This window comes from Otolemur garnettii, unplaced genomic scaffold, assembly GCF_000181295.1.
Source record: "Otolemur garnettii isolate 467f Iridium unplaced genomic scaffold, OtoGar3 scaffold00187, whole genome shotgun sequence".
NCBI classification, from domain to species: Eukaryota; Metazoa; Chordata; class Mammalia; order Primates; family Galagidae; genus Otolemur; species Otolemur garnettii.
In genome coordinates, this window is record NW_003852582.1 from 1,245,021 (window position 1) to 1,258,299 (window position 13,279).

Sequence of the window (13,279 nt, forward strand, 5' to 3'; positions counted from 1 at the left end):
TGCTGTTCTCTATATAATAGCTATTCCTCATTCTGGTTGGTTTATCACTGTTACCACTTTAACTTTACTTTTGTGTAACTTACTCTGCTTTTTCTCTAAAGTCAACGATCTTTCTAAACAAGTATCAGTACTTAAAGGATTTTGTGGGGTTTAATTAATTATCTAAAAGCCCTCGGAGGTAGTCTGCTTGCCTCAGTAACAGTAAAGTCTCTGTTTTGCTTCCCTAAACAATTCGAATCAGCCCCCACAGTACGTCTTCTCAGCTTTTCCTTTAAAGAAAACATCAAGTTGTTTCTACAGTGTCTATTCAGTGTGCCAGGCTCAGTGCTAAGCACTTTACCCGGATTATCCCATTTGATCCTGACAATAATCTAGTGAAGTTGGCCCCTTGGTGGTCTGCATTTTGAAGGTGGAAGAATGGAAACTTAAGGAAGTTAAATATGGGTCGGCACCTGTGGCTCAAGTGGCTAAAGCGCCAGCCACATACACTAAGGTGGCGGATTCAAATCCAGCTCAGGCCCGCCAAAACAACAATGATGGCTGCAACCAGAAACTAGCCGGGCATTGTGGCAGGCATCTGTGGTCCCAGCTACTTGGGAGGCTGAGGCAAGAGACTTGCTTGAGCCCAGGAGCTGGAGGTTGCTGTGAGCTGTGATGCCACAGCACTCTACCCAGGGGGATACTTGAGGCTCTGTCTCAAAAAAGAAAAAAAGGAAGTTAAATATAACTGGTCCAAACTCACCTGGGAAGTACAGAACTGGGCTGTGAATCCAGTCCCTTCATTCAAGATCCCCAGCTCTTAAGTATTACTCTGTCCTGTCTCCCAGGAAATTCCATTTTCTGAGAAGAGATTAAATGGACGTTACTTAACAGAGCCTGGGTCTCCATGAACAGCTGGAATCTGCCCATCCATGGGTTTTCTTTCCAGTGGTAAAAATGGAAGGAGAATTTCATGCGCTGACGTTTCATCCAGGTAGAGGGTGGAATGTTGCAAACCATGAAGATCCTAGAGCTAAAAAGTAGAGAAAGGCTCTAAACCTAAAGGAGGCGTTCCCCGTGACTCTAGATACCCCAGGATTGTGGGAATCTGCGGAGGGAAAGCCCCTCTCGGGAGAGGTCACCGCAGATTTCTCTGGTTAAGGTCTGATTTAATTCATTATCGCACTGTTTCAGCTTTGGAGCTTTACTGCCCTCGAGAATCAGAGAAAAAGCTTTCATTGTTCCTACAGTTTTGGTCTTCTACAATTCCTTTCCCCCAAAAGGCACCTTGTTGTTCTGATAGACTTTAGATCTCTATGAGCTTCTCAGAAAGAAAATCAAATTAATAACATAAATAATGTTTGATTTGGTCATGTTTCCTCAGAAAGCAATGCCTGAGGCAAAAGTTTATATATAACTGCTTTATTTGGAAGTATAAATCAGAACGAAAAAGATGAATTATAAAAAAGAAAAAAAATGCAAATTAATGAAGCTTCTCTTTCGTCATCCACAGCCGTGGCCCTGAATTTCGTATTCCAGAAATCCCTAGGTATGTACCAATGGTAATTTTTAAAATCTGGCTTGAGATGTGAGGACAAGTGTAGAGAGGGGAGCAGGTCGATTGTTACTTATGAAAAATTTAAGTGTGGCCACTCCTATACTTGAAAAAAGTATTGAGGAGCTCAGTGCCTGTAGCTCAGCACCTAGGGTGCTAGTCACATACACTAGGGCTGGCAGGTTCGAACCCGGCCCCAGCCTGCCAAACAACAATGACAACTACAACAAAAAATAGCCACGTGTTGTGGCAGATGCCTGTAGTCCCAGCTGCTTGGGAAGCTGAGGCAAGAGAATCACTTAAGCCCAAGAGTTTGAGGTTGCTGTGAGCTGTGATGCCACAGCACTCTACCAAGGGCAACATAATGAGACTTTGTCTCAAAAAAAAAAAAAAGTATTAAGAGTTTTTCTAATATTGGAATGAAAGATTTTTGTTGGTATTTTATTTTATTTTATTTTTTTGAGATGGAGTCTTACTCTGTCACCCTTGGTAGAGTGCCATGGCATTGCAGCTCACAGCAACCTCAAACTCTTGGGCTTAAGTGATTTTCTTGCCTCAGCCTCCCAAGTAGCTGTGACTACTGGTGCCCGCCACAATGCCCAGCTATTTTCTTGTTGCAGTTGTCATTATTTAGCGGGCCCAGGCTGGGTTCGAACCTGCCAGCCTCGACCACTGTGTGGCTGGCACCCTAACCACTGAGTTCCAGGTGCCGAGCCAAGTTTTTTGGTTTTTGAGAGAGAGTCACACTCTGTTGCCTAGGCTAAAGTACCATGGCCTCAGCCTAGCTCATAGCAACCTCCAACTCCTGGCTTCAAGCAGTTCCCCCTGCCTCAGCCTCCAGAGTAGCTGGGATAACAGGTGCTTGCCACCATACTTGGCTAATTTTTTTTCTATTTTTGGTAGATATGGGGTCTGGCTTTGCTCAGGCTGGTGACCTCAAGTAATCCTGACCTCTAGTAATCCTCCTATCTTGGCCTCCCAAAGTTCTAGGATTACAAGTGTAAAGCACTGCACCTGGCCTTAGAATAAAATTGATTCAGATATATGAAGGGCTAAATTATAGGAAAATCCATCCTATAATTGGTAACTTTAAAAGGTAAAAATGTAGTGAGAAATATTGTAACTTGTAAGTGTTAATAAACTCATAAGAAAACTTGTAAGTTAACAATTATATTTTACAATGTACCTTTTGGTTAGGCATGGTAGCTCACACCTATAATCCTTCCAAACAGTTTGGGAAACTGAGGCAGAAGCATTGCTTGAGGCCAGGAGTTCAAAACCAGCCTGGGCAACATACCAAGACCCCCTTCCTCTATAAAAATAGAAAAAATTACCTGGTGTGGTGGTAGTGTCCTATAGTTCCTGCTACAGAAGAGACTAAGGTGAAAGGATTGCTTGAAGCCAGAAGTTTGAGGTTATAGTGAGCTATGATCAAGCCATTGCACTTCAGCCTGGGAGATAAAGCAAAACCCTGTCTCTTAAAACAAAACAATAAATAATAAACAAAATAATTTATAACAGAATAAAAGTCAATTTCTATAGTGTTTCTAAAGTATTCTAAATAGTTTATTTAAAATATATCCTAAAAAGTATGTTTCATTACACCAAAGAACTGGAATGTAGCAGATAGTATGATTTATATTGTGTTTTGGTTTGTTGAGATGGAGGTAAGAAATGGTATATAATGTGAGCCCAGATGAGTTCATGATTTCTAGGGTCAGCTCAGGAGGAAAGAGGGTCCTTAGCCTGCTGTTGATTATATTTGGGTGTAGATCCAGAGTCTATGTTCTATAAAACAGAAAAGTAACAGAGATTTACAGTCTTAACTTCACTTTTCTTCCATGCAAAAATAGTCTAATAACTCTTTTACATAAACTTCAAGGTGAGACAGGGAAAGGAGGAAGGCTTAATTTTTCTAGGTTTTTTTTTTTAACCCAGTTTCATAATCCAGAAGAATGATATTCTACGGTTAGGATGGAAATAAGGCTGATTGTAGGAGGTTGAGGCTCCTGGTTCCCCAAACCCAAACCCAGTTGGCCTCGTTAGATTACTCAGTAGAACCAGAAAGTTCACCCATGGCACAGATGAATTGAAAGCGAAAGTTTTGTAGAAACCAAAAGTAAAACTGAAGCAGCACGGGCAGCATGAATAGAAAACAAAAGTGACTTTGCACAGGCTGTAGTATAACACAGAGACATTTTATTTAAGAACAAAGAGAGAGCTTAGCGCACTTCCGAAGAGAGTTGGAAGTAGGTCCTTCTCACAAGCGAGACCAGAGATGCAAAGGCAGCGTAGAGGTATAAAATGTCCATCTCCCCATCTGAAATTGTTTGTAACGCCTTCATTGATCCTTCTGCACCTCCAGGAACCTTTGTCCTTGTCTACTCATCGTTGATTATTGTCCTTTTTGGTAACCTCATACCTATATTCTTTCCCCTTTTTTGGCAAGAATTGGTGAGTGCTGATCACAGTGTTCCCATAATGTTTCTGTGGACCCTCCAGACTTCCTTATTCAGCTGGCCAGACTTTTCTCTCATCTCCCTTGAATCCCCTTTCATTGTCCCTTCTTCCTAATAAATACAAAAACAAAATATATGCTTAATACTCTACTGACAGAGTTCTGGGTTCTGTTTTATTTATATTTTAAACTTGTACAAGTGTTTAAAGACTTATAAAGTAAATATTTTGGTTTTTGCAGGAATTATCTAGACAAGACAGATGCTATCAAGGTAAGTGTACATAAATTTTTTTAGGATGCATTGGGTCTATTTTACTATCTATTTATAGTTTTTAAATAATTGGCTTTAGTATAAAATTATTTTTTAAACTAGATAGTAGAAACGTTTATATAAAAGCTATTAATAATTATTTTAAATATCTCAAACTAAAATAATAATAATAATGCTAGTTTTATTTCTGCTTCTATTTTAGGCACCAAAAAATAGACAGAATGGTGGATTGCTAGTGTTTGATCTAAAGGGTAAATGATTTATTACTTAGAAAGAATGTATTTAACCATTATTTTGTCCTAAATATTAAGAAAAATACTGGAATGGTTGTGTATGATTGAACAACTTAACATTAAATCCTTTATGATAAATGTTATCTATCTTTCAAAAAAAAAAACCTAAGTATTTACCAATTAGAAATTTATGTTAGGGACATCAATGTTGATAAAATACTGAGGTGTTTTATTACTTTTCTTTCAGAAAAAGCGATGATTGAACCAAATGAAGCAAAGTCAGAGTAAGATGTCTTTGTGTAACTGATCTATCACATGCCCTTAAGCAATTAGAACACGATAATGCAACCATTTGTCACCCAATTAAATTTGAAAGGCCAGAAATGCATGGATTAGCACTTCAGCTTTTGCTTCAGCCAAAGCAACTGTTACCTAGATAGAAGGACATTTAAAATGAAAAATGAATTTTGATAAAAATGTAAAGGTATAGATACTATTCATGTCCGGTGCTTAAACATTACATAGTCTATATTTTCCTTCCATAATCATTTTCACTGTTCATTCTTAATTCCCTTTGATACTAGCTTATTTCTTTCAGAATATTGCTTTAAGTGAATCTTTTCTTTAAAATTAGAAGAATATTTACTATAATGTGAGTCATTACTACTAAAGAAAATAATCACCTTAAAAACTGAAGAAGCTGGTGTGAAAAAAATGACACTACAATACCAGCTTAGAAGCTAACTATTAAATACCTTCTCTGTTCAAATCATTGATTCTGATTATTTATTATTACTATTTTTTAATTTATTTATTTTTGTGAGACAGTCTTACTTTGTTGCCCCAGTAGAGTGCTGTGGGCACAGCAATCTCAAATTCTTGGGCTCAAATAGCTAGGACTATAGGCACCTGCCACAACACCTGGCTGTTTTTTAGAGACAGGGTCTCACATTTTCTCAGACTGGTCTCGAACCCTTGAACTCAAGCAATCCACCCACCTTGGCATCCCATAGTGCTGGGATTATAGGTGTGAGCCACTGCGACCAGCCCTGATTCTGAGGATTTATGCAAGCCCTTCAGATATGATCATCTACTTTATGCAATAAAAATTCTATGATTCTATGAAAAAATGCACCTTAAAAGATGAATATAAAGTACATTCATAGGGATTATTGACAAATGTGTAGGTACCATTCTGGTGGGATTCTTCTATTTAAATTCATATTTTTTTGGTTTATTCTGAATATTGTTGGCTGGTAAAAATTCTACCTTATGCACATATACTTTAATTTTCATACTGTCAAGGCTAAAAATGTCCATTTTGGCTTTTGACATATAAATAAAATAAATATTTTTTATATTAAAGAGAATGTAATGTATAGCAGATCAATGGTAGAGGATCTGTTTATTTTAATTTAAAGATATAACCAACTAGAAGAAAAAGAGACCTGTAAAGTATATTAATCTACATGTAACTACATGTATCTTATTATATGATTAAAAAACATTTAAATAGGCTCGGCGTCTCTGGCTCAAGTGGCTAAGGTGCCAACCATATACACCTAAGGTGGCGGGTTTGAATCCAGCCCGGGCCTGCCAAACAACAATGACGGCTGCAACCAAAAAATAGCCAGGCGTTGTGGTGGGCACCTGTGGTCCCAGCTACTTGGGAGGCAGAGGCAGGAGACTCGCTTGAGCCCAGGAGTTGGAGGTTGCTGTGAGCTGTGATGCCACGGTACTCTACCCAGAGCGACAGCTTGAGGCTCTGTCTCAAAAAAAAAAAAAAAAAAAAAAAATTTAAATAAAAAAGCTAAGAAATATTTAGTTGTCTTTTGATGAAAGTAAGTCACTTTTGTGCCCATGAGCCACAATGTTCATAGACCATAAGCCATGTTGGAATTAGAGGAATGGGTAATCCACAGCTTGAGGTAGATAAAACCCAGAGATAAATCAGATGCAGCCTGGGAGTGACTGTAAGTTCTCTTGATCTCAGTAATAATTATACCTGCTTATTGAACTACTTTTGGCAAGGTCAGAATGATCATGTTCCATTTAATTTGCTTTCAGAGAAGAGCAAAGGTGGTTAGTGTAGCCAGTAAGCATCACAAGTGCGTATGGCTTTGTCACCTCAGGTACCTCACCCAGAGTTGAGGGTAAACAGGGCCAGTCCTGGAAAAAAATGATCAAGTAATAAACCAGAAACTCCTGGAATACCTTTACTTGGGAAACAGCATAACTGATCTGCAAAGTCGGTGAATTCTCTTAGCACAGCTTCCATTCTACTCTCCACCTGGTGCTGGCTTTATACTGACTGGCAAGTGAAATTTGCCAAAAGCCCTCACTAAATTGGCTGAGAGAAAATCAGAAGTTTTCTTTCTCTACCAGTTCTTTGCCTTAGTCTTCTGATTCTTCAAAGAATCAAAGGCCTGAAGTTCAACCTTCTCTTCAATTAAAATCTATTGACTTCCATTTAAGTCTAGGCCCAGGCACAGGGGTGTGTGGACTCCATAAACCAGGAGTTTCAAATTTCAAAGCCCACATTTATCTTTTTTTCCTTCAGTAAATCCAATGTGCGAAAGATTTTGTATACCCAACAAATTGCTTTTAATTAACAAACTATTTTCAGAAGTAGAAGTAAAAGATATCTTTAGGCTCTGGACAAAGTTTTCGGGATCATGGATCTGTGGTTCTATGGTGAAACTTCCAAAAACATGTACGGATGTGAAGGGGAAATGGCTGAAGCAAATTCACAGCACTCAACTCCTTGGGTGAGGTGGAAAAAAATTGTGTATCTAGGTTTTTTATCACATGACCATGTTTTATCATCTTTTCCAAAATGTTATTACAAGCTAATTTTTCTTCCCATTTTTACGTTTTTAGTAAATGCCTCTTTGGACACAGACCAAGATTGGCAAGCAAATTTTATACATTACCAACACGAGTCTCTCTAAATGTAGCTAAGACACTCTCGGAAAAGTAAGTTTTAATTAATTTGGGTTTTAGGCCCACGTTTGACAAGTGTAAGTCATTTTAAGACAAAGTTTAAAATATGAATCTCCTGAAAAAAAATCAATGTCAATAGAAATTCTGGGACATTTCCTAAATATATCCAATGCAGTTCACATACTAAGGAGAAATCCTAAAATCTAGGATATCTGTCTGATACCTTAAATATGTTCCAGCAGAATCTCTAACCTGACTAAATCTGTAACCTTATTAAAGTACTAAATCAAATTCTTCCCTTTTCCAAAGGATATTATTCCATCATGTAAAATCTTGAATCTTTTCTCAGTTATAACTTTTGTTAAATTAAAGTTAAAAAAAAAAAATCTTTTAGAGTACCCTAGTTATGTGTACCCTAGTTTTTCTTAAATGACTGGAGGCCTGATTACTGTAAGTTATGTCACTTTCTTACATGTAAGTCAATAGATTTTAATGGAAGAGAAGGTTGAACTTCCGGCCTTTGATTCTTTGAAACTATCTATGACAACAAAAGTGGCCAGAAAGGAATTTAGATTTTACTGTTAAAATTATGATTTGAAAAAATAATAATAATAAAATAAAATAAATAAATAAAATAAAATTATGATTTGAGGATCAGTTGTTACATAGGTATTTTTGGTATGTTCATTGCCTTTAGACAGTGAATCTTGAGATTATTGAGTATGTTGGCTGCCATTATGCAAGCTTCACAAAGATTATCACAGACATTTCCAAATATATACAAATACCTAGGACTATACTAGCTACATTTGGGTTTTTAGGCCCATGTTTGACAAGTATAAATCATTTTAAGACAAAGTTTAAAATATAAATCTCCTGAAAAAAAAACTAACGTCCATAGAAATTTTGACATTATTCCTAAAAAAGGGATATAACTTAGTAAAAATGTAAGTACTGTATTTCATGATTCTAAAGCACACTTTTTTTTTATATTTTAACATCTTTTACAATTGACTTACAAATATAAGTCATCTTAGACTTGTAGTTGAAAATGTTTTGCCTTTTTTTAGTGGTATATAAAACACAGTGTGTCTTAAAATAAATAGATGGTATCTTAGATTCAATGAAATACTGTAATTTCTAGGAAGAAAAAAGGCATCAAAGCCCTTCATCTAGATTGGATACTAGAGTCTATAAATTCTAGTCATCACTTGTGTGGTGACCTTTAGCATAACAGGAATGTCACCATACTGTAAACTCAATATTCCAGTGATTTCTCAACTTTTCATCTGTAGAGTTTCTTCTTGAATGAAATTTTTTTTTCACAATTAGAAGACTGAGAGAGCAGAGGCAGACTACATGTAAATTATCTTTGCGTGCATTTATTCAATTCCAGAGGAGGGTTTTGCTTTAGCCTCATATGGTAGAGAAGTAAACGTTCCATTCCTTCCCCATAGTACTAAGACTGTAACAAAGTGGTCTACCTATTTGCTAAATCGGTGCACAAGACCACTCACTAGCTTTAGAAATGTTTTGCATTTACATTTCAATGGGGGGAATGGAGCCACCATAACTTAGGGGAAAAAATAATACTTTATGTCTTTTTATATATGTCCATGTAAACTAGAAATAAAATTGAGAGTCTTAAGACCTCAAAAGAAAGACTTGTGGTTATTTTTCTACAGCAGGGGTGCCTGTCTTTATGAATAGAGTGTACCATCTAAAAATTCCTTATATCAATGGGTTATTTATTAACATAATGTTTCAAGCTTTGGGTGGTGCCCTTAGCTCAGTGGATAGGGCACTGGCTACATACACCAGGGCTGGCAGGTTAGAACCCACCCAGGCCAGCTAAACAACAATGACAACTGCAACAAAAAAATAGCCAGGCATTGTGGCAGGTGCCTGTGGTCCCAGCTATTTGGGAGGCTGAGGCAAGAGAATCACTTAAGCCCAAGAGTTTGAGGTTGTTGTGAGCTGTGATGCCACGGCACTCTACCCAGGGAAACAGCTTGAGACTGTCTGGAAAAAAAAAATAGTTTCAAGCTTAAAGCCCAAAAGAGAAAGCTAACCCACTTTTAGTTCAGCTACTTAATGAAAAGGCTTTTATATTATGACCAAAGGTTACTATTAGGGTTGGACTCTCAAGTGTAGTGTTTAGCAATGGCAGGAATCAATTTACAAACTTAAAAAAAACCCTCAAGATTAATTTTCTTGAATAGTTTTATTCCATTATATCATTATGATGTGGCAAAGTTTTTCTTTTTCGGAGACACTTTCACTGTGTTGCCCTCAGTAGAGTGCTATGGCGTCACAGCTGACAGCAACCTCCAACTCCTGGGCTCAAGTGATTCTCTTGCCTCAGCCTCTCAAGTAGCTGGAACTACAGGTGCCTGCCACAATGCCCAGCTATTTTTTGTTGCAGTTGTCATTGTTGTTTAGCAGGCCCAGGCCAGGTTTAAACCCAACAGCCCTGTGTATGTGGCTGGAGCCCTAGTTGCTGAGCTACAGGCACCAAGCCGTGACAGAGATATTTATATAACAGATTACCTAAATGCTGTGTTAAAAAACTCTGAAAAGATTCTAAAATTTGTCACATAATAATAAATGCTAAGTAAAATTAGGATTTTAATCAATAATAAAAATTATTGGTAATGCTTTCCCATAAAGAAGATTCTGCATTTGAGCTAGTTTACTTAGTGTGCATTTATATTAAATGTAGGGTGTGTGTATGTGTGTGCTTATGAACCCATATAAAGCATTAAACAGAATTGTAACCTAGGAAAATATTTTTCACTGTCTAACATTTTAGGAAGGAAGTCTCTTCAAAAACTATTGAAAATAAAATTTCTTTAAAGAACCCTGAAAATAGAGTGTCTTCAACGAGTATTGAAAATAAAAGTATCTTAAATCTACAGTCTGACCTGTGGTCATCTTCCTTCTTAAAAGAAAGCACAGGTAATAGCATTTGTTTTTTTGAGTTGAGTAACTGTGGTTCTAGTTTAGCCCTCCTTTTCAGAGTTGGCAGCTCTGTAGGTCTGTAGCAGGTCATAGGACTTAGTAGTTTCTCAAGTTCATATGCAGCCAGGTATGGGATCCATGAGCATACATTACATGAAATGATAATGACTGCGTATTAAATCCTAGAATGAATTGAAATTCCTATGAAAGCATTAACAACTTCTGTTCACTTAACAGTAGAAAGCCAGAGTGCCCAGTGGTGGTTTAGAAGCTGTGAATACAACAGTTGACAAATAGAGAAAGTCCTGGCACTTATGAAGTTCACATTCTAGAAGACAGCCAACTCTTAGAAATAAATAACAATAGGCTTGTCTGAAGTGAGTTATCTCAGTTGATTGTTCACAGTCAGTTATAAACTCCTTGTTCTACTCTTTCCCCCCTTCTCACTACTGCACTCAACTAGTCTAGGAAAAAAAAATGCAAATAATCCTCTGGTGTCTCTTCAGAACAAATAAATCTTTTGCCTTTTACTAAAGATTTCCTTGAAGAGGAACCATTGTGAATTGATAACCAATTTTTTGTTTGTTTGTTTGAGACAGAGTCTCACTTTATCACCGTCAGTAGAGTGCCTTGGCGTCACAGCTCACAGCAATCTCCAACTCCTGGGCTTAAGCGATTCTCTTGCCTCAGCCTCCTGAGTAGCTGGTACAACAGATACCTGCCACAACACCCAGCTATTTTTTTGTTGCAGTTTGGCTGGGGCCGGGTTTGAACCTACCCGCCTCGGTATATGGGGCCAGCTCCCTACCCACTGAGCCACAGGCACCTCCCAGTAACCAATTTTTTTGAGTCTCTCTCTCTCCTCTCTCTAATAAGCAAGCCAGTTACAGCTTGTGATAGGCACTGCAATGTAAGCAGGCAGCACCTGGGGAGAGGACTGCTTCAGCTGTAGGGATCAGGAAACCTCATGATGTTAAGTGTTGGGGCAGTTCTATGACATCACAGGATTTCCTTAATTCTTAATTATGACCTTCCTCTGATGACATCAGTGTGGTGAGTCAGTGCATGGGCTGGGTGCACACTGGAAGATCAGAGTGCTCGTGGGCCAATGGAGACTGTAATTGAAACCGAAGCAGGTAGATGGGTGGCCCAAATAATGCAGCCTTCCTCTCTTGAAAGAGCTTGGTACTCTTTTTCAGGGTAGCACTTTAGGTTTAGAATCAGGAGTTTGTTGTAGTTTTAAGTTTTATCTCTCTCTCTCTCTCTCTTTTTTTTGGTCTGTGTTTTCTTATATTGTCTTATCTAGGGTTTTCTTAGATTTCCTCATTTTCTTCTTTCTAACACATGTTTTATACATTATTTAGAGTAGCTCATGGCAGCACTCATAGACGGCATCTCACCAGACTTCCCAGACACTCAAAATCTTACAAGAAAAAAGGTTATATTCAAAATACTACCTTGTTGATGCTGAGAAAATTAAATAAGTTAATATATGTAGTGTTCAGAATGTAGCTTTGAGAAAATGACAACTGTTATTTTTATTTTTATTCTTTTTTTTTTGAGACAGTGTTTCACTTTATCGCTCTCAGTAGAGTGCTCTGGCATCATAGCTCACAGCAACCTCAAACTCTTGGGCTCAAGCGATTCTCTTGCCTCAGCCTCCCGAGTAGCTAGAACTACAGGCACCGGCCACAACACCTGGCTAGTCTAGAGACAGGGGTCTTACTCTTGCTCAGGGTGGTCTCAAACCTGTGAGCTCAGGCAATCCACCTGCCTCAGGCAATCCAGAGTGCTAAGATTACAGGTGTGAGCCACCATCCCCGGCCCAATTATGTTACTTTTAATCCTTGGGTAGTAATAGGATCTGGCAAAATTACATTTTTGAACTTTTCAATGTTTGTTGATTAAATTATGCATATTGTTTTAGGTAAAGCGGGCAAAGACACAGTCATTGCAAAGCAGGAGAAAAATAATGAATCTTGCCTTCAGGATACTGACAGTAAGTTGTCAGAATCAACCGATGATGACGAAGATGATACCAATGATGAAGATAATAATGAAAGCAGTAACGCTAAAAAGGATACTTGCGCTCCACTAGAGTTAATGGCAGAAGTAAGTTCTTCTTGTGCATTATAATTTCAGAAACTTAAAAAACTGAAATAAATAGCCTTGATGATTAAAACAATTAGTAATTGTTGCATTGTTCTCATGTGAGAGCTGTGCATTGCAGGGATGTAGGAAGTAGAATGGTGGTTACCAGAGGCTGGAAAGGGAAATGGGGGTGAAGAGGAGTGGGCCAACGGGGACAAAAATACAGTGGGATAGAAGGATAAGTTCTAATATTCAGTAATGCAGTAGGTAAATTATTGTTCACAGTAATTTTTTGTCTATTTCAAAATAATAAGAGAAAAACTATAATGTTCCCAACATAAAGAAAAGATAAATGTTTGAGGAGATGGATCTCAACTACTCTGATTTGATCATGACACATCACACATCGTATGCTGGCATCAAAATGTCACAGGTACCCCCAAAATATGTATACCTGTTATATAACAATTAAAAAATAAGAATTTTTTTAATTAGCAAAAAGCTCCTCGCCCACACACAGATGCTCACCTGGATACTCATGGTTCTTACTTTCACCAGGTTAGAGTTAAAAGATCCTAGACTGTACATATCATACTCTAGTAAGGCAGAAAGATCCTAGACTGTACGTATCATATTCTAGTAAGACAGAAAGATCCTAGACCGTATGTATCATATTCTAGTAAGGCAGAAAGATCCTAGACCGTATGTATCATATTCTAGTAAGGCAGAAAGGTCCTAGACCGTATGTATCATATTCTAGTAAGGCAGAAAGGTCCTAGACCGTATGT

The 13,279-nt window shown here is 37.8% G+C and overlaps 1 protein-coding gene and 1 non-coding gene across 4 annotated transcripts in view; both read left to right on the top strand.

Moving 5' to 3' along the window:
• Positions 1-3,718: 3,718 nt before the first annotated feature.
• Positions 3,719-13,279, top strand: part of ERICH2 (glutamate rich 2) — a 25,098-nt gene continuing 15,537 nt past the window's right edge. Inside the window, exons 1-7 of one of the 3 annotated variants that reach the window (XM_023507544.1) lie at positions 3,719-3,831; positions 4,233-4,263; positions 4,466-4,514; positions 4,744-4,780; positions 7,377-7,472; positions 10,252-10,397; positions 12,328-12,512. In XM_023507544.1, the coding sequence (XP_023363312.1) occupies positions 4,752-4,780; positions 7,377-7,472; positions 10,252-10,397; positions 12,328-12,512 (456 nt within the window). In that variant the 5' untranslated portion in view covers positions 3,719-3,831; positions 4,233-4,263; positions 4,466-4,514; positions 4,744-4,751. The remainder of the gene's footprint in view (positions 3,832-4,232; positions 4,264-4,465; positions 4,515-4,743; positions 4,781-7,376; positions 7,473-10,251; positions 10,398-12,327; positions 12,513-13,279) is intronic. The other 2 variants (XM_023507545.1, XM_023507546.1) reach the window with 2 other exon arrangements.
• Positions 10,887-11,000, top strand: LOC111721819. The gene has a single exon (XR_002770832.1). It is a non-coding gene; the product is annotated as a U5 spliceosomal RNA (small nuclear RNA).